Source organism: Malurus melanocephalus, unplaced genomic scaffold (assembly GCF_030028575.1).
Source record: "Malurus melanocephalus ecotype Western Australia unplaced genomic scaffold, MMel_1.1 scaffold_103, whole genome shotgun sequence".
Taxonomy (NCBI): Eukaryota; Metazoa; Chordata; class Aves; order Passeriformes; family Maluridae; genus Malurus; species Malurus melanocephalus.
The window spans coordinates 2160950-2188857 of NW_026623335.1; the positions used below are offsets into that span (position 1 = coordinate 2160950).

The window sequence follows — 27908 nt, forward strand, 5'->3', positions numbered from 1 at the left end:
GCCGGCGCCGGGCCGGCAGGTGGGGGCTGTCGGGAGGCGGAGGGCGAGGAGCCGGGCGGGTTTGCCCGCCCGCCTCTGGAGGTGCGGCCGGCGGCACGGCGCGGCGAGCGGGCTGCCGCGGGAGGCGCACGGCGGCGGCGGTGGTGGTGTCGGTGGTGTCGGTGGTGTCGGTGTCCGCAGCCCGGGCCGCGGAGGGGCCGGCGGGGCTCCTTGCTGCAGAGCCAGATGTGCGGGACGCGGGGCTGCGAGGGGTCGGCGGGGAGGTGCTGGGGGCTGCCGCCGCCGCTGCTGCCGCGGCCGGGGGGGAACCCTTAGCTGTGCGGGAAGCGGGGAAGCCGTGTCGGGAGCTGTTATTTTCTTCTCCTCCTTCCTTTGCCTTTCCTCTCGTTCCTCCTCCCCCTCCTCACCAAAACCGGGAGAGGAGGCGTGTTCGGTGCCTTGCTGCACCGGTTTTGCTTGGTTTGTTGTTGCAGGGCTTGGTTCGCAGGGTGGCTGGTWTTTTTTCTTTTTTTCTCTTTTCTCTTCCAACCCACCGCCTTCTCCCTTCCTCTCMTTTGGCCCATTGCATGCTCGGATCCGGCTGGATCCTTCCTTTTATTTTCGGCGGTGCCTCTCGGAAGGGGGAAGGGAGAGCTGGGATGAGTGCAGCTTGACGCACAGGCGAGGAGAGGGGGGGCACCGCCGGCAGCTGCAGCGGTTCGTGGCCGCAGGGTGCGGGTGAGRAAGGGGGCAAGCGAGGGGCTCCCTCGGCGCCTCCCCCTTTCTTCGCCCCTCTCCTTCCTCCCGTCCTCCCTCTCTCCCTCCCCCATCCGTCTCCTGCCGTGTCCGGCTGGGAGCTTGTGTGCAATATCTTACGCTGCAAGGTGTGTGTGTGTGTGCGCGGAGCGGAGGGAGGGAAGGACTCGCGAGGGAGCCGGGGCTGCCCCGGCCCCCCCTATGTGAGCCTCCCCGGGCGGCCGGATGGCGATAGACCGACGCCGTGAGGCGGGCGGCGGGGGCCGGCCGCTGCCGGAGGAGAACGGCTCGGTGCCGGGGGCCGTGGGGGGGGGCGCCGCCGCCCCGCCGGGGCCGCCCCCCGCCAACGCCGCCGGGGCCGAGATCCAGGCGCTGCCGGTGCCGCCGCCCGCCGCCGCCTGCAGCCCGCTGCTCCTCGACTACGACGGTTCGGTGCTACCCTTCCTTGGGGGGCTGAGCGGCCGCTACCAGCGGACCCTGGTGCTGCTCACCTGGATCCCGGCGCTCGTCATCGGCTTCAGCAAGTTCTCGGACTCTTTCCTCCTGGACCAGCCCGACTTCTGGTGCCGGGAGGCGGACGGGCAGGGAAACTGGAGCGGGACCCTGGCGCCGATCCACGCCAACCACAGCGGCAACGGGAGCATCTTCCCCCCGCCCGGGCTGCCCACCCCCGCGGGGGGCAACGCCAGCGAGTGCGSCTGCCGCGAGTGGCACTACCGCATCAGAGCCGGCCTCGTCCAAAACGTCGTGAGCAAGGTGAGAACGGCGATTTCCCTCGGCCCCCCTCCCTGTCCAGCTCTCACCGACCCCCTCGGCACCCGCTCTTTCCAAGGCAAGGGGAGCAGCCAGACACGATACGGATCTGCCCGTCTGTGTTGCTGCGGGTTAGTCAAGTCCCCGTGGGTTACCCTCCGACCAGGAGAAAGTAAATCCCACATCCCGGCAGTCCTTTCCCTCCCTGGGTGTCACACCGGGTGTCCAGCCTGTGGACTTCTACCCGCGCACTGGTTGCGGCACTAGGCGGCAAAGTTATGTCCTGAAACGGAATCCTGTGCGTCTCTTTGTGTTCCTGGTTCTGTCCTGCCRTCTGGGTTGTCTGTGGGAAAGATGCCGTGGGCATGTGTCCCCAGCTGATAAGGGGAGAGGGCTTCAGATGATCCTAGTTCAAGTCTACTAAAACACCTCTACACATCAAAACCAGGTTAATTTTTGGGGAAGCTGAAGAGGTGGTGAGTGTTGTGAGCGAAATAAGACAAAGTTGTCCTGAATTCTTTTGCTTTTGTACTTATTCTCTTGAAAACTGTTTTGGCAGAACAATTAAAGAAATGTCTCCCACAAGTTGTTGTGCTCCAGAGGCAGAAAGTGCACGCTGCTCTGTTTTGTGTTTCCTCATCTAACGGCTAAAGTGGAAAATTTCTAGTGAAAGAACTGTGCTGCTTTCTGCTCTTATTTCATATTTGCTGAGTAGTGCATAGAAAAAAAATCACCTTGCCTTTTCACCTGAAAGCTTTTGYTTGTTTAAAGTATTAGCCCTGCAAATGCCCCGCTGGCTGTGGATGGGCCTCATTGATATTAACAGGCAGCTGGGGCTCCTGGAAATGTAAAATAAAATGGTTACACCAGGGAAGTAGTTCCCTTAATCTCAGGACCCCCTCCTAAGATCAGCAAAAATACTTCCTGCCTGGGAGCAGTGTTTTGGCTTAACTGTGTTTGTCTAGYTGGGATAAAGAAACGTAGCAACGATCAGATGAACAGCATAATTGTGCTTTGGTCAGCCAGCACGCACTTATATTGACTTACTGAAAATCATTTCAGTTTCTCTTGGTGTCCCTTGAAAGAGTGTGCAACAGGGGAAAAGCAAATCCCTCAAAAACTTGAACGCAGAATGGGTTAAAAAGGAAAGTAACCCAGCTACAACCCTTTCGTGAAAGAAACACAGGCACATGGTAGATATGAATGATTGTGATACAGAAATGTATAAGAAAAGTAGACATTTAAGAAGGTCAGGTTTYCTTCTGTTTATATCCAGACACTTCATTCATATGTTCGCGGGTTTAACACTGATGTTTTAGCATGAAAAAAATTATCTTGGAATACTTTTTTTTTTTTAGTCTAAACTTTTAAAAAATTTTTGAAAAATGTTTGAGTCTTTTGAAGGTCATTGTCAAGTTTGCCACAAAAGGTCAAGGGAGAGTTAGTTTGCTGTCTTGCATGCCTCTTTAGAGATAATAAAAAAAGTGTTCTTTGGAAGAACTTGTGGTAAAGGGCAGATCAATTTTAAGGGATAAACAAATAWCTGTGGCCCCTGCTGTCTTGTTTTCTATTAGAAAGAATAATAATCATCTTTTGAAACTATGAGTTTTTCCAGTGTGGAGTTTTTATTTTTATTGTATGCTCACTTCCAAAARCCTGGCAGCTTTTTTGCTTTGATTTGTAATCCCATGTAATTACAATTAGGTTGTTTTCTCGGGGTCAGGATTCCTCYTTAGTTTGTGTTTTGGYTTTGTTTTGGGGGTTTTCCGGGTGTATGTGCTGCCTGTTGTTATTCTAATGAAGAAAGAGAGGAAAAACCCCAGACAGAACATCAGCATAGCTTGATTTGGACCTCATTTCTTATCAATCCCCAGGAGCTCTGATACTGTGGGAGCAATTCTTGTAACTGCTGGCTCCTCTTACATGCATCTCACTGTCCTTTGTGAGAAAGAGCTGGCCTGGATGAATTCAAGAGACTGGATGTTCAGATCACCCTTAACTCTCCTCAAAAATACATTTGTTTCTGTAATGTATTATGCAATGTTCTCATCTTTCTAAATAGAGTTTTATTAAATCTTAGTCTAATATATGCTCATCTGTGTAGTAGCCAGGGGTTATATTGAAATATCATAAAGAGAGCCAAAAGTATATTAATAAAAAATGTACTTTTGTTTGGCAAGTAAATCCTCTTGTACTTATCTTCAGCAGTCTGAGCTAAGAGCTGCTGGGTGCTCCATCATTGCTTTGTCTTCAGAAACAATGAAACAGCTCTGGTTATTTAGCACAAAGCATGTTTGATGTACGTGCACATGAGATATCACTGTTCCCCCCATTCTTCTGGGGTAGAATAGCTGTYCTTAAACTGTGTTCATTTCCACTGTCTCCGTAGCCCCTCTCCTAATGGTACACCCTTCATCAGATGCTGTATCCCTGTCCRGGCTTTCTCAGCTCTCCCTTCCCTGCTGCTCATTTTCTCACAGGCTGTGTCATGCTTGGGATTGATGGAGTGGAGGTTTKGCTGTTTCCAGCCCTGCTTAGTGCTCTGTTTAGCCCCATTTCTCTCGGAGTCTTTGCTGGAGTCAGGGGTGGCCTTGTGCCTTCCTTGAAGACTGGCATTGCCGTGTTAGATGCTGTCATTATCCTGACCTCCTTGACTGAGTCACTGGGAACGGTGCTTTTTATAGTGCTGCCAGTCATTAGAACTGGAAATGGTAATAAAGGACATAGTGCTTATTATTTAACACTGCTGAAATACATGTAGTGAAGAGGTCAGATGCATAAYTTAACCACAGGGATTCCAGTGGCCATGTTAAATCACCCTTCTGAGCTAATGTCCTGACTTGGCACATAAATCTTGGACTTTAGCTTGGTTTGTACATAAATATCTTCCCTTAGTCCAATTCACTTGCAAGACTTTTTCACTGCTAAATGATTCTTTGAAGATTTTCACCTATTCTTTATCACAACACTAACATCACCTCATTGCTATAAACAGAGTGCACATGTGTTTCTTGAGAGGCACATCCTAAACCACCTTTAGGCAAAAGGCTAGTTTAAAAAAAAAAAAAGCCTTTTTAATGGTCCATGTATCTCACCAGTGTACAAAGGAAGGATGCTGAGAAACACTATTTTTTGGGTTTGATTTTTTTTTTCCTGCAGAGAAACCTGAGATCTCCTTTTAGCCATTTGCAAAGTGGTGCTCCAAGTAGATTATTAGCATTAAGCCAGTKAGCAGCATGATGACAACTAAACATATGTATCATGAAGCGTAGCAGGAAGTTGAGGTGTGTGCTCAGCAGTGACTTTTCTAACTTTCACTCACTTCTTCGGTGCCTTCATCTTCTGACCATCTGCAAAGCTGCCTGTTACCTTGTGACGGCATTTTCATGGAAGCTCTTAGTTACAGGATTGATGGTTGTTGGGTTTTTCTCTCTGTTACTAGGATGGCCTGTCCTGTGTGTTTGATTGCATTAAGTGGTGAGCTTGTTTGTTGCTCTGTGTGCTAATTTGTATAATGGATACCAAAAGCTGGTGATGGGCAAGGACTGGGCTTGATTAAATTGCAGAGGTTGATGGCACAGCATCYCTCTGTGCAGTTGCAGCATTCCAGATCATTCCACCTCTTGGGCTTGGCATAAGATGGAAGTGGTTAGTTGAAGGCTGTGTTTTAATCACTCTGAGCAATTATGTAATAATATTTCATGTCTAGTCACCAGGGAATTCCCGTTGTGGCTGCTTTTATGCTCCAGATGCCTTGTTTTCCTGCAATGCTGTTCGCTTGGCTCTCAACTTCCCACTTGATTTGGGTTGAGTCATCTTCTTTCCAAAGTAACATGGCAATCATTTTACCTATTCACCACTGGTTCAAACACTCTCATGCCMATTTGGCTGAGCCTCTAGCAAATTGTCCCTGCCAAAAAAAGGGGAGCTCGAGTCAGAAGAGCCAAATGGTCCAGGGGCAGTGACCTCTTGGTGTGAACTCAGATGGGTTTAGGCTATGACTGGTGCTCTTTGCTCCTGCAAGGGGAGATATCTGGTCTTCTGGCCTTCCTTCTCCCTGCTTTCATTGCAGTTATGGCACTTTACTGGGCACAYCTTCATCTGATTCAGCTTGTTAGCATGGTAGAAAACTTTCTCTTAAAATATTTTTTTTTCTGTTTTCTGGATGTTTTACTGGGTCAGTGAAGTTAARTTGCTCTGTGCAGTGACATGTGTTTTAGTCTGTGGTCTTGTCTCATGGGATTACTGCAGGTATCTGCAAATAGCCAGAAATGATAAAACAAACAAATTTCTCAGTGATAATAGTGTTGATAAATTTGGCACAGCGTGCAGAATGATACTTCATGGGGTAGAGGATAGGTGTACATTTTAAATGGATTTTCAGARTAYAGTTACCGACTAATTTGAAGGGATYGCTCTGGCAAGGTCCTTCTCAATATAAGAATTGTGCCACCCTTATCTCCTCCCATTTGTGCCTGTAATCTCATTTGTTTCTGCGCATTCTCCAGTTGGCTGGTCACTGCAAAGAGACTTCAGAAATGCTGATGCTTCTTTTTTTTTTCCCTGTAGCTGACAGGATTTATCTTGTCAGTGTTAGTTCCTGGCTGACTGGCTCCTACCTAGTCCCAAATCAATGAAAACCTTGAGTTATTGTACCCACTGCGGTAGYTGGGTCAGAAGTGGCAATATTGAAGCTGCTACACCACTTTGCTTCCATTGAACAGATTGAAGGAGGTATAGGGCCCTGCAAGGCAGATGCTTGCAGTGGGCAGAAAGTCTATTCTAAGTTCCTTTCAGCCAAGGCTTTGAAATGACTCCCAGCTCCTAATGGGTGCTGAAGGGGTCAACAAGTCCCTGTGGTCAGAGCTATCCAGAAATACTGGCAGACCAGAGCAGATGTCTACTACTATTTTATGTCACGGCTTCCTCAGCTATGAGAGACATCCCAAACTATTTTTTTCTTCTTCCCTCTGCAAGTTAGCTGATAAAGAGTCAGTGGTTACTGCTYTGAGCCATCACAGACTTGAAAAATCTTTTTGTTAAAGAGGATGCAAAGGGGTGCTGCTGCCTTGTCCTGCTGTAGCTGCCCTGGGATCCATTTGCATTCAGGGAACTGAGTGTGGTCATGGAGTCTCCTGATTATCAAGGTGCTAGTGAACAATATCCTGAAAGAACAGGAAAGTTTCAGGCTGTTAGTGAACAATATCCTGAAAGAACAGGAAAGTTTCAGGCTGGGTGGCATGAAGGAAGCATGTGGCTGTTCCAGGAACCACACTTGCAACTCCCCAGTGAAGGACTGTCCTCTGCCTGCAAAGAGTTGATCTGATGTTTGAAATAACACCAGACTGCTTGTTTAATGAACTTAGATACTGATTTTGTTTACTTGGTGATCTTATGTACTGGCCACAACTTTTGAAGCAGTTGTTCTAGAAAAAAACTTAATCCGAAACATCGGATTAAGACCGATATTGACATCGGAACTCAGGTAGGTTTAGGTTTTTTTTTTTTCTGGCGTGGGTTCTTTTTCACTACAGGAAATGTACAGAGTTCATGTTTATTATCACCGTTAAGATAAAGCATCTCAGTTACAGGAATCTGATTTCAGCCTACCACAAATAGTTTGTAGCATTGCTAGAACTAACAGTGATCCTCCAGGAAGGTAATTCCATATTGAAACCTCYTAAAGACAGTCTCAGCTTTGCAAGGCTTGCTATTGAGCCTCTCATATCAGTCATTTTTGGTGTATATGTCAAACAACTGCCTTTTTTTTTTTTTTTCTAACCTCCTGGATGGACGTGATGTTTGAAATGCTTGGGGTTGTGTTTGTTTTTGTTTCCACTCCCTAATACATCCTGTATCTCTGTCACGTAATTTAAATACACTGGCCCTGCCCATGTTGTGACAGAAGCTGCTGGCTGTAGTGAATGTTTACCAGCTGTGCAGGCAGTCTAACCCCAAATTTCTGAAGCACACTAACAGTTTTACCTCTTCTTACCCTGGCTACAAWACTGCAGTTATAAAAGGTGAACCCATGTTTTTTAAAAACATTTGTCAAAGAGGGGAACTGGCATTTAGGAAAGAATGTAATTTGGAGCCAGTTCTGATGGCAACACTGAGATGAGCATTACAGGATAGTCCAACTTTAGGGTTCATTTCTTAATGAAGCAACATCGGGATCCCCAACACAAGATCTGTGATTTTCTTGAACTTCAAAACTTTGACCATACTAATGGTGGAAAGTCTTAAATTAAATCTTTCCAAATTGGTTCTGGAGAGTTGCTGAATTTAGAAAATGCTGAAAGAGATACAGTGCTTTTGCATACCTCATCTTTTGTTTTCTCTGTCAGTCCATTTGTTCCTGCTACCTGGCAGGGACAGTTACTCTCACTCCCTCCTTTTGATACTCCTTCCTCCTCCCACTCTTCTGCGCAGCCAGGCTGGTGCTGGCTTACCTGAAAGTAACTGTGGAATTAATYAGGCTGAGATCTTACTACAGAACAAAGGACTGGGGTTTGCAGCAGACAATGTGTAGAAGATCAGAGTAGCTAATTGTAGGAATATGCTGCAGATTTGCAGCAGGGCTGAGTGTTCAGTTCTTGCACCGAATTCCATCAAAACAGCTTCACTCAGGTTTTGGTCACCTCAGCTCAAACATGTGCTTAGCTCTCATAATATAATTTGTTTTTCTATTTTTTACCAGCTGACTTTTGACAGCAGATTTCTAAATTCCCTTTTAAAGTCTAGGGGGAAGGAAGGAACCTGAAGGAGGGAGAAAGGAGTTTCAACACCCTTTCAATCCATGTCATCAGGGTGTGTTGCAGAGGTTTYCAGGCAAATCCTGTTTCAGTGTCTGATAACTGCTCAGCACGACTGGAGCTGCCCTGGTCCGCACCCCGTGTTGGTCCTGAAGAGCCTGCCCCCACACCAGCCTGTAAAAACTGCCAGGCAACAGGGATTATTGTGTGTGTTGAGTTGTTCCTGCTGATCCAGGCCATGTCATACCTGCTGGGAACATGCAATAAGTTTGTAGCTATTCCCATGAAAAAGGATCAGGGCTGTGCTGGGTGTTACTTGCATGCTCGGAGTGAAAACTCTTGCCTGTCCTGACAGCTGATGAGGAGAGGGTAAATGTGCTCTGGGTGTGATGGGCTGGGCAGGAAAATTCACTGGGTAGTACAAGGCTTTGTTAACAGTTTTTATTTTTTCTTATAATCTGGGAGAGCCCMAATTGCCAGCTTTAATACTGAAACACATGAATAAAAGATTAGGTAAGTGGATGATTCCTGATACTCCTTTCTGGGATGTCTATCTAGGTCCCCAAGGAGCAAAGCTGTGAGAGCCMGGAATGCTGCTTGTGAGATGCAGGGCAGCAGTACATTCGCCTTCCCCAGCAGCAAGTGATTTATGGTTACTCTTGTGTGTTGTTTTCAGAGCAGGGTGGTCTGGTTCCCTAAAAAAGGTTCTTTGCCTCCAGACAGTGGTGGAGGAATTCATTTTGGCCCAAGTACTGCCTCTCTGCTGCTCTGTAGCACTCTGGAGCTGCCTGCTTTCCTCACGGCCTTCAGGCCAAAGTCCATGAACATGTGGACAGTGTTGCAATGTCCACCCTACAAATATTGTTAAGGAAAGCAACTGTAAATTAAACTCTAAGACCTTTTGCCTGCTGTGTCTTCCAGGGCCATGTAAAACTTTGTCTGCTTGAGCTATACAAGCTTGACAGACCAGTTTCACCTTCTGATTTGTAAAACAAGTGGAATATTTTTCTCCCTTCTTCCCTACTTATTTAGGGAATARTAAATCCCTTCCCTTAATACTAATTTAGGTCTGAATTTATACCATTCCCTGGGGGGTTTTCCCTCTCCTTTTTGTCTTGCTTGAGTTGCAATAGCCRTAGTTTGCAAATGATGAGAGGGCAAGGTCATGGCAGAAATAACTGAGTGTCAGAGTTAAGGTCTCTGATCTTTTTATCTAAGGTGGCAAGTATTCCTCATGAGGAATGACTTTTTCCTCTTGCTGACTGCTTCACCCTTCTCTATTTCAGAGTTTTATGCCATGCTTACCGTTTTGTTTGAGCTTTTTTTCCCCCTGGATTAAAAGAAAAAACCCTGTAAGATAGTAAACTAGGTTTAGCCATGTCAGCCCTCTCAAGCCTGCAGCATGTTTTGTGCATGCAAGTTTTGGCAGCTTGAAAAAGACCAGTCCACAAAGCATTAACTTATTTTTGATAATGAGATGATAGCGAGTGTTAATATTTAACTACAACGTTGCCTTTTTTTTTTACCTGTGGCTTCTATTTACAGCGCTTAGACGAGTCCTAAATAGAAATTTGACGGCTAGTTTAACTTGTTCAGTTTGGTTGCTAAGCCAGTCCCAGCAGCGCATACCWGGTCCAGAATAAAGGTCGTTGTCAGCTGAAAACTGAGGAATGGAACTCAAATACACATTCTGAAAAGCAGCATTTCAGTCCTTGGGATGGGCGTGGTTGCTCGTGGTCTTTTCACGCAGCCAGGGGGAGCAAACAGCGACAAGATTTTACAGCAAAGATTAGGATTAAAATTAAAGTCAGTTTCSTGGTGGAATCTTCTAATCACGCCAGAATACATGTAGAAAAGTTACTTAGTTGCAGCACAGAGATGTAAAAAAGGTATTGAAATACCCTGATGCTGCTCTGTGGAACATTATTATTGTAGAGTTATGAATACTGTGCAAGCAAGATTTTGTATCACCCAACTCTTTGATGTTAGATGACATTATGGAGTTGGGAAGAACTAAGCAGATCTCATCAGCTGAGAAACAAGTTAGTTGACTAATCTGCAGAGGGTGAAGGCTGGAAATGATCTAAATGCCTCAGAATAAAGGGAACTCCTACTGAAAATAAAAGAAGTAGTGATGGAGAAGTGGGTGGTACATGGATTCCACTAAAGSTGATTCAATTATGTTGAGTATTCAGAAGACTGTCATATGATTAACAAATCATATTTTAATTGTTAGCATAATAGTGATTATTATTTACTTAGAAAASTTCCTTCTTCCCTCTCCCAGTGGGAAAAAGCAGATCTGTGATGAGAGCAAGTTTGGGAATTGAAGAGGTGATTGGTCCTGATTACAGTGTGATGTTGAAGCATAGATGAACTTTTCCAGTTCTGCAGTATTTCAGGTGGCATCATCTTGGGATTCTGTTGATGCCCCTGGTGAATAGCTTAGATAGAGTATCTTTTTTGCTTATGGCACAGACTAAGGAATAATTTAGTGCAGAACTAAGTTTTTTTCCGAGTTAGTTTACTGACATTGAAACTGAGTCAATTCATGTCATTTGCATATTTGAAATTTTGGGTTTGTTTCATGATTGCAGTGTTGCTTGAGCCTTCTTTCCACGCTGAGAATAAGGCCATTAAAGGTGAGCCATAACTGCAAGGCTTTAGAAAGGAGCCCAGAGCCCCACACATCCTGCATGTGAGCAGGACAGCATCTCCCAGTGGGGCACAGCGGGCACAGCCTGCTCACCCTGGGGTGACTAACTCAGCCAGAGTTCTGTGTCTCTGCCTCTCCAGTGCCAAGCAACTYGAGGCAACTTGCACCTCAGGCTTCCCGTTACGATGATGATGGAGTCCAAGTCTGCACACTTTGAGGAGGAATTGCTGTGTCCTGTGTCAGTGTTCATAGAGTGATGTGTGGCACGGAGCCTCTGTGCTTTATTTCTAAGGCTGAAATACCAGACTTAAACAATATGCGCTTAAAAAATTAATGCAGAAAATGTACAGCTAAGTCACGCATATCAGAAAAAGTGGTTTTGAAAGATATATTTCACCAACTTAAACTGTGTTAAACTTCAGAAACCATTAAGGAAACTTGTAAACTCCATGGTTATGCAGTCCTGTACCATTTTGTGGGGATGGAAACTGTTTTCACATGTTCATGTTATGCTGCACCATCTAATTATATCTTTCTCGGAAGACAGCAAAGCACATGTCCCCTGCCTCACGTGCCACYCCCTCTTTCTCTCCCGACTCATCTCCCTCCCCATGTCCCCAAAACCTTTGTCTTTGTGGCAGTATCAAAAGTAGTCTCTTTACTTTTCAAATGGTGCTTTGCCCAGGTGGTMAGTCACATCTGTAGTTACAGCAACCTGACAATTTCTGTGTACATGACCTTGTGCTCACTGTTCACAACTCATTTTTCTGGGCAGCAGCTTTCCTTTCCCTTCCTGCAGCAGGTGTCTGCCATGGTCAGAAAAGGATTGCTGGTTTCTGAGAATGAAAATTACAGAAAATGATGCTTCCACTGTAAGAAAAACAGATTGGTTAAGAAGCTGAACCAAACGAGCCCTTCCATCTGTTGAGTTAGCAAGCTCCAGTGTAGAGGAACAGGGASCCCGGGTTTGTTAGGAATGGGAAAAAGGCAGATGTTGAGCTAAAGGTCATACAATGGCACTAACAATATTTCWCTTGACACCTGAGTAAAAGTTCTTGCAAATCTGAATGATTACAAACCTCTCAAAATAACAGTGTGTACTTGCTAGATGAAAAATCTGTTTTGAAGTATTGAGGTTCTAAGCACTCAGGCACTCATCAAACGTTTTCAGCAAAAGCATCTACTTGTGATAAAGCTGAATAGTGTTAGGTGTACTTGGCTTTTAGAGGTCTCACATCATATAGAGAGGAAGTAGTTTGAAAGTCAGGTGTTGACTGTGTGTTGGGGCATTCCAGCGTAGGTGGTGTAGGCTTATTTGAATGGCTGTTCAAAGAAAACAAACAACAGAACCTCTCAATGGCTGTTTTGTTGTTTTTCTTGTATATTGTGTTTTTAATGACTCTTTTGGTTTCCAGTCCGCTTGTGTCTGATTAAAAACATAAGGAAATACATAGTTTTGAGTTTTTTCATTCTGAATATGGCTGGTAAAAGGAAGAGAAAATTATTAATTTTTATACCTTCTTCTCAAGTCTTCTAGGATTATTTCTAGTAGTTTTTTACTCTACTTAATGTTCTTATTTTTAAAAGTGACCTTGATATTTCCACTGAGCTGATTGTACTGATGGTCACAAAAACACCATGTGCTCTCAAGAGCACATTTTATCGACACTTAAAATACAGATTGGGAGTGCTTTGCCCGGCTGCGGTCTCAAAAGAGAGGCGTCCTCACACTGAACCCTGAATGTTAAATTGTTTAAATTCTCTAACTTGATATGGCTGAGAAGGAGACATGGACATGCTCATGGCAGTAAAACCACCCCAACTTTAGGTATTGCAGCTGGGCTGGAGCATCCCTCTGGGAGGCCTCTTCTGCAATCTCCCTTGTGTGGTTTTATTGYGCGCTTATTTTCTGTAGAGTTGAGCACCATACCACTTTCTGGAACCTAGGCACTTTCTTTAAGATTAAGTGTAGCTAGAGTGTCATCTTTGGCTGGGGGCTGAGAATGGGAGGAGAGAAATCATGTTCTTTAGCAGTCTAGAGGGAAATCTTGGTACTGTGGTGTCCTGAGCTGTAACTATGAGCACTACTCAGRTTATTCAGTTCTGTGAAAAGGCATTACTGGTTGCTATATTATGTTAGAACTACTGACTTCTTTGCTTTGCTATTTGGGTTTTTTTTGGGTGGGAGGAGTGGGTAGAGGAAGAGTTAAGTAGAGCTTGGTCTGTTGACTTRGAGTTTTTCCTTCAGGAATAAGTATCTGGAGACTGTTCTGCCTTTTTTAATGYATATCGTATGAGAAACATAACTGTATTTTTTTATTATTATTTTATTATTTTTTTWAATTACTTTGGCTCAGGTTGTTTGGATTAAAAAAAAAAAAATTAACAGCATTGTAAGAAAATATGAAGGCTTCATAAATTTAAAATCTCACTGGGTTAGCATTCTACCAGAGCATCTCTCCTGCTGTCTCACGGTTCCTTTTCAGGACAGAAAGGTCTGCCTTGCATATCTCATGATAAGGTGATGAAGGTAGGGCCAGCCAGATCCTCAACAGGCACCTCATCTTTTAGCAGCATGTATTCAGTGTGCTCAGATACCACAGACAGCAGTTCGGTTTCTGGAGGACGGGGCTTTTGAGATAAGGGCCCTTAATGCAGACAGCTTGGTTTGCAGTTTCAAACACGCAGCAGACTTTACTTTTATAACTCACAGCAGTGCAAATACTGATGCATTGCATGGGGCCTGTCCAGATTTTCACCCCTTTAAAAGAGGTTACATGATGGTTGCTGTTTGGGTGTGTTGCCTTTTGCCAGGTGTCTTCCCAGGCATCCCATATTTTAGATAGTCCTCCATCGTGATGTGAATTATAGTGAGTCACAGCATGGGTGGTGACTCACTGATACCAGTTAAACATTAGGCTCCTGGAGGTGTGACTCCTTCAGCTTTGACCAAAATAATGGTGTCACAATATGAAAAAACACTTGCAATAGATTGCACATCTGCATAGGTGGCAAATTCTCTATGCTGCTGTGCTGCTATGAAAAAGAAGCTTTTGTTTTTTTAAATATTCCTTTTCCACCAGCATATTTTATATACAGTTATTTTTGTTTTGGCATAACAATGCAGTTCTTTTTGTTGAGCAAGTCACTTTATCTTATCTCTTGTATTGGGAGGATGGATGGAGGACAGAAGGATGTACAAAACCCAGGGGCACACAGAGAAATYGCAGGAAAAGTTTAGAAGCATCCTTTCTTCAGGCTCAGCACTGTTAACTCTCAAGTGGGATCCCAGGGGTTWCAGCCAGAGCAGCTATGGGATTTAATGGTCTCCCTATTTGTAACAGATTAATCTACCCTTTKCAAGAGGTAGTAAGGGATTAGCGTCCAGTCTCCAGCCAAAACAATCTCCCAGTGCGCATTTACTTGGAGTGCCACTTGAACTGTCATCAGCTCTGCCCACCCCAGTGTTTTGTTCTGTGGGGCCATGGAAACGTGTCACTCCTTTCTCTGCAGAAATGAGTGTCATCTTTGTGTGATGAAACTACTGGCACTTGGAGCAGGACCTGCCACAGCTCAGGGCACGGCTGTGCCGTGTGGGGACACGTCAGCTCTGCTCCGCTCTGCTGAGCCCAGGTGTATGTAAGCGGAGAGGCTGCACTCATGATGTATAGTGCTTCCTGCTTTATTTCTAGCTTTTCAAAGCTGAGGCTTTTCCACGGGGAAGGGAAGGAGGRACACAGGTCTCTGGCAAAATTTCTGTGCTTTCAGCATGACAAAGCCTTGCTGGTTTGCTCTGCTGCTGTGTTAAAATGGGTGGGGATGATATGCTCGTTATTAAATATGTATTTTGTCCTAKTAATGTCATCTTTACCTGAGGTGCTTTTGACTGCAGCATCCATTTTTCTTCTCTCTCCTTATTCTTGTCTCCCTTTGCAAGCTGAATGCCCTGGTGGCACCTACCACTGTCCTGCCGAATTTATTTTGGGTAACTGCTTTATGGTGACCTCTCTCTGGTTTGTGACAGCTGCCAGAGGAGAAACCAGGATATAACTGAGCTCTTAGTACTGAGCAAGTAATTTGGGGTCATGGCAGATCCTCCGGAATTGTGCGTTAAAGCAACTGTTGATTTATTTCACTATTTGTCTGTTTACAAATTTGAGGGTTTTGCAGAGGRAGATATTTCGGGAAGGTCAGGGGCTGCCTGGTCTGTCAGCACCCACGTGAGCCTACCCCGTGTGGGCTTGGGGATCAGCTCTGATTCCTGCTGGCCTGCWGAGCGAGTGCTTCACAGAGGGCAGGAAAGGGCCAGACGCAGGGTTTGCAAGGAAATGCATGTTTTTATTTYCAGAGCAGCTGGGGAGTTGGACAATAGCCTCAAAAACAAACAAACAAAGGATGACTCGCAGATAAGTTATCGAAAGGAGTGGGTGTGTTTGGGCACCGCTGAAGGATGAGCTGATAGACTGACTTTTCTCCTGCTTTTAAACTCTCTGTGCCAGTGTGCCAGAGGGGTTTGACATCTGTTGTCCTGGCCTGAAATTTCACAACAGCTCTTGATGAGATTTTGGCTCTCCCAGCCACGAGCCTTTGCCTCCATGTAATCCGGTACTGCACGTTCTCTGCCCGGGGCTTGTGTGAGGGCCGGCTATCTTTGGCTAGCAACARTAAGCTGTGAAAATGGAAAGGCACCAGGATATCTCCTTTCTCTGTTTGCACTTGGAGGACACTACAGTTTCTCTGACATCAATCAATATAAAAATTAATGGTTGCATTTAAAAATCTATTCTCGTACAACTATGACTATTTTTAATAAACTTTCCTTTTTGCTATGAACAAAAATGATTTCTCATTTTTAAGTAGCCATATACACCTTCTGGATTGTAAAAATGAACCTAGAGAATTTTAAAGACTGTCTCTGCCTCAGATGTATCTTCTGAATTTTGTTTTGTTTGCAGATTGTCTGAGCAGATATTTTTGTTTCCTATCTGGAGATTGGTTTTAGAATTGCTAGTATTAGTAATTGCATTTCCTCTACTTGCTTCTGAAAAGTCAACATTTTTGGAGAGCAATTCACACTGCCTTGCTGGGTTGTTTCTTCAAATTATTTTSAGCTATTCAGTGGAAAAAATCCTTGCCCATACTACCTGCCTATGGTTCTTTAGTGTCTCCAGGCTGTAGGGTGAGACATATCTGTCCCGAATCCTACAAATCAGGGCAGTGGAAGACTCAAAATGCATTTAACTCTAACAAAAAGCCTGAGCCTGAATGCTGGCACATTTCTTTTGGCCACAAAATTGCCATACCCCTGGGTGAGATGGTATATTGTAGCRAGGACATCTGCAGTGTTGGGCCAGAGGGCTGATTCTTGCCTTGTTTGTGGAAGAGCTGTGCGTCATGGAAATGCTGAAAAGTGCAGTGCACCTAACTGAACTCTTTTGGGAGAAGGTTTTTTGAAGCTGCATCTGACTTTTAAAAATAAATTGCATATTTTTACTTTGTGTTTTTGGCTATGAAACTTTTGTTACTGGTGTCAGAAGGGCTGCTACTATTACACTGCACACAAACAGCCATTTATTCTGCAAAGTTTCAATTCTGGATTATCTGACTTTCCAAAGTTAGCTGTTCTTATTTGTCATGAAATGTGTGTGGCTGCCATTACTATCAATATTTGAGCACTTCACAAACCACGGGCAAACATATCTTCTTACATTTATTCAAGGGTATAATAGTTAACTATCCACACTTTACCCATAAGAAAGATTAAGTTACATGTCTGAGGGCAATGAGGATGTTGGGCTAAAGCCAGGAATGCAGTCTGGTTCTTCTGGTTTCCTCTGCCTCAGAGGAAAATGGCTTGGAGTTTAGGGAAACCTCGCTAGAAACCTTGTTCCTATATTTCTTGTGGGAATGAGGCAGTGCCCTACTGACAGGTTACCTGAAATGGTTCGTTTCTCCTTTCTTTGGACAGAAAGGTTAATTTCAGAATCAGCATAAGTTTATTGTGGAGGTTCAGATCCTGTCTGTCCTCTGAGCTGTGGAAAGTCACTGTGGGGCTGCTGTCCCAAGAAGTTTCACGGCTGCACTGGGATTTCCAGCTGCTCTGTCCTGCTCCGTGCCGGGACTTGTCCTGACAAGCTGTGCCTTTATTTAGTCTTCATCCCCATTGCACCACTTAGGGAAATCAAGATGCTTTTCTGAAAGCAAAAGCATCTTGACACTGTGAGAGCCTGGAGCTAATGGCCATTAGGAATCTGTGGTAAAGCAGCTGCTTTTCCCCATGTTTCCAAGCGGCCCTGAGGAGATTAATTGGAGCACTTGCTCTTAATTTGCTGGGCTTGCTGCTGGTGGGCTTCCCAGGGCTCTGGTACTCAGTGTCTGGGCTGTGATGGTGACGCTCCAGCAGCTGCAGTGGTAGTGCCTGATGGAGATAACCCCTCAGGCTAAACTCCTGTGGCCTCGAGAGGGGGACACTTCGGTGCTGGGTATTGTCATAATTAAGGATCTGATAAAACTCACTGAGGTAAATGAGTCTTTAATTTGCTTCTTGGGGTCTGGGGTTTGACTTGAGGGGGGAATATTTCCTCTGCCATTTCCTTGCGTTTGTGCTAGGATTGACATTTGGAAGAAACTCTACACTGTATTAGTATGTTTAAACACAGCTGAGAAATTAATTTCTTTTGGTTTATCTGTCTCTTTTTTTTCTTTCAGTGGGATCTTGTTTGCGATTCTGCCTGGAAAGTCCACATTGCTAAATTTTCCCTGCTTGTAGGATTAATCTTCGGCCACTTGATAACAGGATGTATAGCCGACTGGTAAGTGAAAAATCTTTTAATACAATGTAACTATAAATAAATAACAGTTTTAAATATTGTTTTGATCGTCTTCTAATTTATTCATTGAGAACCTTTGCATAATGATTTTTAAGGTTCTGAAAGAACCATGGTGGACAAACAGTTTAAAAGGATGTTAATTGGGCCTGAGTAATGTATGTCAAGCTAAGTAGTACAAACTACTTGATATTTGGCTTACTTATTTCCCACTGACACAATTTATTGAAGCTGTAAAGCTAGTATAAAATTAAGTAYTTTCCAATTATACAAGTGAAGTCTTTGGTTTAGGGTTGGTTTTTGTTTTCTTAACCAAGAGAGAGGACTAAAAGAAATTGGAAGTGGCATTGATTTCACTGAATACATGACTAATGTCCTGTCCGCCTTGTGCCTACACAGTATCTCTTGGTGAGTTGAAGGCTGTTTTTTTGTAAACGTTTCCTTTGTTCTTTTTTTGAAGTTCTTGTTAGGCAAATGTTGTGATGTAGGGTTAAGAATTTACTGGGTCATTTGCTGCTAGTATTGGGGTATTAAACTAAAAAGAGTAGATTGCAATTCCTTAAGCTGATGCAGTTAAAACATTATTTGATACCCCAGTGATGCTGAGGGCTCAGCTTTTCTTTTAAAAAGATGGTCTTGTGGTGCAGAAGAGGGGGGAAAATATTAAATGGATGGCTCAAGTGATTTCAGTGGAAACTTGAAACTTCTGAAACAATAGCTCTACAATATTGTCCTGGTCACTTCAGTGGCTTCCAGCACTGTTACCAGTGTTGGTGCTTTAAATGGCCCCAAGTTAATTCTTTTGCCATTCATTAAAACAGGACAAGAAGAAGAGTTGCCTATTAGGGAAATCTTATAAAACCTCAGCAACTTGATAGYCAGTTGGAGAGAAAAGGCCCCCTGCAGCTCTGCAGTAATTTGGATCAAGCTTTCCTAGCAAAATTGTATCTTAATTCCTGAATAGTCACAGAAAATTTTTGGGCAAGAGAGGAATCACGACTTTTCAGTGAAGTAGGGAGGATGCATGAAATACAGTTGAATTTGATTAAAATACCACAGTAAAACAGGGCTCTAAAAACTCTCAGAAAGTATAGAGGGGAAATTAATGAGAGATCTTGCTTGGCTTTCCTAAAAAGGAATCAGTGTAGAGAAAGCAGACTTACTACCAAGTTAGGAAAGGACTGCTATAATTGACAAATAAGCCACAAATAAGTGAACAATTTGTTGCCTCAGGCGCTGGCTTTGAGAGAAAATTGCAGTAAGGGGATTTAATAMGTCTCTGCCACCAAAAGGAGCATCCTGTGCTTCCATCCATTTCTATCCCCGGTGTGTACTTAGTGCTGCATGAGCTTGTTGGACCCCTCTGCAAGCTGCTTAGCTAGCTAATGCAGCATAAAATTACCCTGATTTTCAACTATCTAGAAATGTCTAGTAAATTTGGAGAATTGGTTTCCAGCTGTGGTGCAAAGGAGAAAAGGGGTAACTTGGTGGCTGGAGGGAGCAGTGACCCTTTTGTGGGTCAAATGAATGGACAYGGTTTGCTGCCACCAAAGTTAGCCCCATACTTCTGTTTGATCCACATTGCCAGCTGCTGCACCTGACACAGCAGGGCTCCTGTGTTCAATAGGGTTTTTTGCCATTTAGCAGTAGCATTTGGGGCTGGTAAAAGAAGACCTAAATGGAATTTACTTTGCTACTTAATCACAGTTTGAATTTTTGCTAAGGTGTGGGTTGTGAAAAGAGAAGGGCACAAARGGGTTGTGCAGACTGTACCTGGTAGAAAGAGAAAATGAGGTGAAAAAGRTGTCAGTCCCAAGCAAGAGCAGGGGAGACTAAACATAGTAATGTACAAAAAGTGTTACAAAATTTCAAAATCTGTTTTCCTTTCACTTATGTACCACTCTCCAGTGTAGATAATTAGAAGATGCTTTGGGGGTTTTTGTACCATTAGGGGCTTTGCTTTTCCTTTTGGAAAGAAGCTTTTAAAGCTGAACGAGGCACAGGCATAGAGTATTAAGGCAATTTACTAAGTAAACGGAGTGCTCTATGTTCAAAACACAGTAGGTGTGCATGCTGGGATAGCTCTTTGTGGAAAATCTACCGGAGGAAGGTCTGSAAACATGCTCAGCTCTGGGAAGACTGCCTGTGTGCAATGCCTGAATAAGTTGCTGTTCCTGCCTGCTCTGGGCAGAGGTTTGTGTGGAAGGCTTCCTCCTGGAGCAGGTGGGCTTGGTGTTCATGTAGCATCAAGAGTCTGGGTCTTCACTTCTCTTTGCCCTGTAGTGGCCCTGGTTTGCACCTGCTCTGATGCTTTTTGGAGCCTTTGAGCCAGTCCCAGTCCCCAAACCAAGAGAGAGACTGCAAAGAATGGCATGGGAAGAGCAATTTGATCAGCTTGGTTATCTCAGGGTGGCAAGGTACACGCGTAGGAGTTTGGGAAGAGCCGGTCTCATCCTCAGCCCATTCACTCTCCCCCTGTGGTGCAACTCTGACGTTAGGAATATCTTTTGATGCCTTTGCTTATCTCGCTGTGTGGGCTGCAGATTCTTCAAAAGCCCAGGGTTGCTTGTATCCCCAGTTATTTACCTGTGCAGGCAGCATTTAGCATTTGATCTAGATAATGGCATGCAGAGTAGGCTGAGACTTCCGTGGTACAGTAATCTCTCTCTGGAACAGTTTGGATGGCAGCAGATAGCATCCTGGGGCTGTTTTACCAGCAAAATGCTGTATGGTTTAATTTCGCACAAGCATTTCCATGTACTGTTAGACAGATAATTCTGTCTGCATATAAAAGGCTCTTTTTTATGCTCKAAGACACCATCCTGTCAAAACACTGCTGGATCCCCAAATATATGGCTGATAGCTGCCCTGGAGCTTTGTTTTTTGAGAAGTGTGCTGCATGCTTTGGTGCAGATGACTRGTTTTGTGTTTGTGAGGAAATGCCTCTTACCAGAGAGCTTATCCGGCCTCAGKTGGCTTTCAGAGGCCCAGGAGGCTCTTGGATTTTCTGATTCCTTTTCATTAGCAGCAACCATTCACTTGTGTACAACGGTAGAAGAAATTCTGTGTCCTAATGATGGATAACCTTGAGTACAGAGGGTGGGAGGAGGGGARGAAGGGGACTGAAGTATGCTAAGCATGAGGTCTTTTTCAATCAACATCRGGGAATGGCAGGTCAGGCTTGTGATGAGAATTAAGTTCCTAATTCTKAGTGTTTGCATAATGCCTTTCATCTGCAAAACACTTCCACAAATACTAATTGGTATGAATTACAGCCTGGCATAACAAAAATGGGGCTGCAAAAGTCTGTGCAGATCACTGATCACGCATAGGTTGTTGTTTTTTCTGCATTCAAGGCTTTACATGAGGTACTTCCCCTCCTGGCCCAAGTGCTTTGTGTTCCKTAAATACAAAATCTGGAGCACACACAGCAGTCACTGTCCCGGTGTCTGATGTGTCCCCAGTGTGTTGTGCATCAGTTTCTGATATTGTGTTCCCAGCCTCAGCTCCACAGCAGCTCATCTTCCTGTGGGCTGTGCCTGTACCCTGATGGGGAGCAGCCAGCTCTGACCTTGCTTTCTTCAGCCTGCACTTTGGTTCTGTTTTAAAAGATTTGAATGGCTAATGCCAACAAGTTAAAGCTTTGAGGTGCCCCACAGGTGATACCACAGCTGAAAATAATAATAAACCTGTTTTCACCCAAGGAGCCACAAAACTTTCTTAGGTGTGACTTTGAAAAAGCCTAAACGCTGACTGGTGTACTCTTCCAGTTCCCCAAAATATAAAAAATTATGACGTCTCCTTTTCAGCCCTTCACTCCCTGTTTTATTTTAAGTAATGTGAAATCCAAAGTCCTAATTTTGAATGCATATACACAATGCATTTTATAACTGCTGGTGACAATCTGCTGAAATAATTGAATAGAAATGCTACAGCATGTGAAACTGGACTAAGTTGTGAGGTTTAAATGCTCTTTATTGTGCTGACATTCAACCTGATGTCTGGCTTGCAGCTGACAGTCTGCTTTGAATGGGTCTGTGAAAGCTGCCTACGAAAAGCAAGTTCATGTATTCTTTGTGAAAATGGCATATGGAGCTGACTAAAAGGGATCCTTAGTTCCACTGGAAAACTTGTGGGAGTTGACAAGTHGAAAAATTTTGGAAATCTCCACATAATGATCCAATTCTTGCTTAAAAATAGCCATGTGCTCTGGTGCTTCATATCRTTCTCCTTGCACAGAAAGAGGGGAGACAAAGGAGAATTATAAACACTAAACATATGAATAAGGGATGTAAAAATATCATGTTCCTTGGACAGGAAAGARCCAAAATCTGCAGCAGCTGCCTCCACATTCAGTGGTAGCATAACTCTTTGATCTTATCAGCATTGTAACAATACATGCAACTACAGGTTGCAGCTGCAAAGAAGAGCTGCAAGTCCTCTGCCCCTGTTGCCTGGAATGATTTTCAAAATKATTTGTTCCTCATCCTACCCTCCAGTCATGCTGGTTTTGGGGGTCTCAACAACTCTGCAATCCTGTTATGAGGATAAAAGGTGGAGGGACTTGRAGCTCACAATTTTCCTGTGAGTGTTATTATCAGCTCTCTAAGGCTCAGTGAAGTGACATGAGCCCTGTTTTGTGCACAGTCCATGTCTGTTAGTCTCATTTGTTGAGGAGAAACCTAAGAAAARCAGTTTTTTGAGCTGGCTGCTCCTGTAGATGAGACAGGAAGATGAGATGTCTGTTGGGAAGAGGAGGCTTCTGCAGCTGAAAATCTATTATGCCATGCAGCATAAAATACCAAATATCCTCCTATTTTACTACAGAAAACTCTGAGAAGTTGTTTTTCATCTCCAAGTGACTTATTTATGGCCTTACAGTAGTTCCTGGATGCTTCCTTGTTTATCTTTGTTGTTTTTAAAATGCTGGTTAAATCAAGCACTAATACAATGTGGTGTCTCAGCCCAATCCCTTCTGAAATGAACTTGTCAATGCAAAGCTGGCAGAGAAATCTGGGATTTAGTAAAAAAAGAAAAAAAAAAGAAAAAAAAGAGAGAAGAATGAAACAAGCATTAAAAATGGATGGCAATATTTGGAAGGGATTGCCTGACTTGTTCCCCTCTTTGCCAGTTCTGATGATCCAGYGTTGTGTCCATCCTGGCTTTTAACACTGTTTCTCCATACTTCCTTRTTTTTAGGGTTGGTCGACGGCCTGTACTGCTCTTCTCTGTCATATTCATTTTGATATTTGGACTGACTGTGGCACTCTCAGTGAATGTGACCATGTTCAGCACACTCAGGTTTTTCGAGGGATTTTGCCTGGCTGGAATTGTCCTCTCCCTGTACGCACTGCGTGAGTATTCCTTCATCGCCCATACAAATATGTTTTTATCGACTGTGTGGTTTGCTGTTCTCTGGCTTCCTGCTTTTATTCAAACAGATCAAACCAGAATCATATTGATTGCAAAAGCTTTAGCCTGAGTTTTGGTAAGGAGGATTTTGCAGCTGTCTCTTTAGATTGCTACAAAGCAGTCTGTGAAGCTGTCTCAGAGCTCATTTTAAAAGTTACAAGTTGGTTTGGGTTTGTCTGTTGTTTTTTAAACCTAGAAGTTACCTGTGTCATAGCCATAATGTGTAATGGGAGTAGATTTCACCCAGCAATATTGAGCTCAGTGGGAGACTTACCACTTTGGCTGTTTCCAGCAGTTTGTACTYTGGCACTTTTTCAGAACTTCCTCTATTGCTTGCAGAAATATCCTGTGTTCCTGCCTCAGGATTGTAAAGTTACAGCAAAAAATGTTAGAAGACTGAAGTCCTTTTATCAACTCTTTTTATTTTTTGTTGGTTTTTTTTAGTTAAGTTTTCTGTTTTAGTTTGTGTGGGGGGAGTTGTTTTGATTTTTTTAGTTAAGTTTTCTGTTTTAGTTTGTGTGGGGGGAGTTGTTTTGATTTTGGTTTTTTGGTTTTTCTTGTTGTTTTCATCTGTTTCATGAGGGGGAAAAAAATCTCTGAGAGAAACTTGAGGGAAAGCTTGTAACAAATACCTACATGTTCATATCTGGGGTGACTGTGAACTTATAGCCAGAACAATTCAAAACCCTCTCTGGAGGCCTTGCTTTGGAGAGTACATCCACAATGTCACCAGCCTAATCTGTGTCCCTTGGAGATGTTCCAGAGATCATCCTCTGCTTCCTTGGCTGTTTGTAATTAACAGGTAGCACCACACCAACCAAAGAAAACACAAAATTTCCTCCTCTTTATTATGGCTCTGGAAAAGGATTATCTAATTATATCCTGGAAGCTGCAATACAGATCTTCATAAAATTTTATTTACTTCCTATCGTGGATGGTACCTACCCCATCAAGGTTTAGTACAGCACCYTTACTTTGCACAGAGTATTTTGCAGTATTAAGTTCCACAGTTTTTGTTTTATTTTTGGTCTGTCCCAAGGGGAAAGAGGACTGACTGCAACAGAGTTTGTTCTGTATTACACTTCATTGCTATACCTGATATGGTACCCAAGATACATGATTTTTTGATTGTCTTGCCTTTGTGCATGTGATCTCTAGTGAGAATTTTTCACCAAAAAATGAAACTGCCACTGAAGACATTACACTTTTATTGGAAAGTAATTTAACCTGTGTGGTTCCCATGGCAGGGGGGTTCAGCCATTACCAGCATGATGTTCAGSTGGATAATAGGCTTGTCAGGAATTTTCACAGCTCAGTGCAGCATGTTCGTTTTTCTTAGTTGATGCTGAGGTTTTTTTAACTTCTTAGAGTCATTGCAACTGATCATTTTCATAGGGAAATGCCAACTATGTAAAATTTCATTGTAGACCTTTTCATGATTGTAGTAAAAGAGTGTGTGTGTTGCTTTAGACGAGACAACAGCTTGTCAGCCAGGCTTTCATTCAGAAGATGGCACATTCTTGTTGCTTCACGCACTACTTGCTCCAGAGCAATGATTAGAGTCTGATATTTTATCCCCCCCACCCTCTAAAATTCAGGTGTTTGCCATAACCACTGCTATCTGACAATGCCTAAACAGAGCTAGTATGTGTTAGGATAGATCTGTGTGAAATTAGGTGCAGGCTGAGCATCAGGACACTTCTGCAGAGGTGAGAAAATGTGAAAGATGCAGCACCTGTGCCTCTGATAAATCTTTTGACCTGTGTCAAGAGTTGAGTGGAATGGGTTTTTACTGTATTAAATAGTTAATTTAAAAAAAAAAATAGTTGTCACCTTGGTATAGAATGTACTTGGAGAGAAGTAATCCCTGAAGTCCCATGAGAATGGCAGTAGTGGAGTTTTTTTTGTTTGGTGGCAGTTTTGATTTTAGTCCTCATAATGTGTTAGACTTCCTCTCAGTCTTTATTTACTATCTTTTCTGCTGGAATCAGAAAAGTGTGTGGAGTATTCTCATGACTCACAGCCCCTCTCCCCTTTCCCTAATGGCCTTGATTTCTTCCCCTGGAGGTTTGTTGCCCCTGAATTCCCGGCTGGCTGCCCTGAACAGAACAATGGGAAGTGGAAAGTCTGACCTGTTAGTTGCAGCTATTAGCCAAAGTTTCCAAAGCTACTGTGCAGAAGAAAACTGCATAGGCTTGCATGGCCTGCGAAGATAATTAGTCTGCCTCTGGGATCCTTTTACACTGTGTGGAGCTTGCTAGTTGTGCTTGGATTTATGGCCTGCCTGAAGGAAATTGTAAATAACAGCTCAGGATGCTTTGGGAGTGGGAAGAGCACCAAAGCGCTGTCTTTAGAACACAGAGCTGCCGGGGTTGAGCTGCCTTCGCCATTCAATCCACACTCCCCTTGGTAGCCTCGTGCTGTTTTCCGAGCTGCCTGCCCCAAGGGGCAGAGTGAACCCAGGCTGAGCCCTTCCTGCTGTGGAGGGACAGCACGGAGCTGCCTGTGCCCCTCTGCCAGCTTTCCCCAGCGCYGTGCTGAGCTCGCTTCTTGTGGCCTCCAAGCACAGCCTCCTGCCTGGAGCTGCTCGGGGTTGCCTAAAGGAACCACCTTGGCATGCAGATTTGTTTAACTGAAAATTTTTCCCGCAGCTGCCATAGTTTTGTTGGAACAGGTGTTTCAGGTGACATTTTTAGTGAAGCTGMAGGAAGAGGCAGGCTTTGTGCAGAYGGTGGTGCTTGCAGAGAGGGAGAGGAAGAGGTGTGGGAGCCCTGGGCAGAGCCCATGTGCCTGAGTGATGCCTCTGCTGGTGTCTGTGGATTCTCAGCCGRTGAGGGTTGCCAGTCTTACTGCCATAGCTCTCCTTGCTGGCTGCAGCTCACGTGGGACCAAGCACACTCAGCAAATGGGAGAAAGCAAATCTGATTGCTTTGAGGGTGGGGAAGGTGCTGCATCTGGGTCACTTTGGTCTCTCTGGGTCATTGCCTCGGCCCTGACCACAGAGCTGCCTGTTCCTGGGTGCTGGAGAAGGGCAGATGCTGGGGCTGACTCAGCACAGCTCCCTTYCTTAGGGCTCGCTGCCATGAGCTGACACCAGAGCTCTCAGGGCAGGAGTTCCTCCTTCACTCCTTCTCCTCTCACGTGCTGCTGCCCRAGCCATGCTGGTGCCAGAGCCTGCCTGAGCCCTCTGCCAGGCAAGACATCCACCTTTCCTCCAGAGACCACCCAAGTGTGCCCTTGTCAGTGGGATGTGCCCTCTGATCCTGTCCCCGCTTCCTTTGGAAGATCTACCAGGCACAGTGTCCCCTGTGCTTCCCTGAGCCCGGGGGATAGAGTGGGAGTGTGGGCTCGCAGGTCAGGGATATTCAATGAATGAAGGGAAGCAAGCTTTCCCTCCCAGCTGTCATATCCTATACTGTACCTATTTCCCTGTCAGGATCCCTGCTTTTGTCACCTTCTGCAGCTAAATCTAGGACTTTGGTATTAATTAAACTATTTAAGGGGAATGAGAGGAAGGGCAGAGATATTTTTCTGGCAAATGCTCCTGGCAGGTTTAAAGAGCTTCCCATTAAAGTGCTGTGTGCTGTCGCTAATGATTGTACCTGAGCTCCAGCTGCACAAGCYATGGCGTGGATTTGCACACAATTGCAGGCTGTTCAGCACTTTCATGGGTGACTGAACTACAGATTATGCTGCAAAATTAGGAAGTCTAGACTTRAATGAACTGGTAAATAAGCTCTGGAAATAGCTTTGCTGGAAAGAAGATGACATCTCASGTTGGAGCAAGGAAGCAGAGGTGTCCCTCTGATGCACAGTAGCAGAATGAGTGGGCATGTTGCTTCTCTTTCCCTGTTGACAGAAAAAAGGTAGAAACGCTGTTTAAAATCATAGGTTGTGTTTCAAAAGCTTGTGTAGGCTTGGCAAAGACTTTCAGACCCCTTAGGATGTCCAGCTGTGATGTATCTTTCTCATCTATAGCTAGGTCAGTCTAACCTGTTACTCCTGTAAATTACACAGGCACTGATCTGAGAGCTAAGTGTGGCWTTTTAAGACTTTAATTTTTTTAACATGTATCCTGGAAAGCTAGAGCAGCATGCTAGAAAGCTTGCTGCTGGCTGAAGAATGAGCAAGTGCCAAAATGAAGCATCTCTGAATGTTGGACTGTAGTGATGTCAGATTTRTAAAATAATTTTGCTTCCAGTCAGGTGTTATAGACAGGGTGATTTATCTTTTTTTTTTCCCTCCCCTCCCCCCTTAATTTTTGTAGAATTACTAATGTATAGGCTCTGAAATCCTGAGGCATTCCAAGTTTACAATTGATTTTATCCTCAGTTTTCCTCCCCTGACTCTTCAGTGGCAATGCAAGGCAGGTGAAGCACTGTAAACCACATGCTCTGAAGGTTTTCTGTGTAATCTGAACTGCCTCAGTAAATAACCCTGCAAAGCATTCCCAAATCTGAAGATGTGGGAAACATCTGATTCCTTTCCAGTGCATTGACATGTGAGTTAGCTCTGCAGTAATGTGCAGTTCTCTCCGCTGACAGGTCTGTGATAAGATCAAGGCTGTTAAGCCACCTACCTTCTGTTTATGTAACCAGCCTGCCTTTGTCTGAGTCACTTGATGAAGATCTGGTAGGAGTGATCAYAGAGACATCCACTGAATGAAAAATMTGAACTGGCTCACSTTAAAGTGACCATTAATCCTTAAATGATACACAACCTCCCTGTTTAYAGAGCAGCCACAGGCTGTTCTAACATTGAGTTGGGATG

General features: G+C 44.3%; 1 protein-coding gene across 2 annotated transcripts in view; it reads left to right on the forward strand.

The window, feature by feature from the left end:
• Positions 1-61: 61 nt before the first annotated feature.
• The window catches only part of SLC22A23 (solute carrier family 22 member 23), a 106514-nt gene continuing 78667 nt past the window's right edge, over positions 62-27908 (forward strand). The window contains exons 1-3 of one of the 2 annotated variants that reach the window (XM_057369150.1): positions 62-1491; positions 17608-17711; positions 22926-23080. In XM_057369150.1, coding sequence (XP_057225133.1) covers positions 961-1491; positions 17608-17711; positions 22926-23080 — 790 coding nt within the window. In that variant the 5' untranslated portion in view covers positions 62-960. The remainder of the gene's footprint in view (positions 1492-17607; positions 17712-22925; positions 23081-27908) is intronic. The other variant, XM_057369151.1, reaches the window with a different exon arrangement.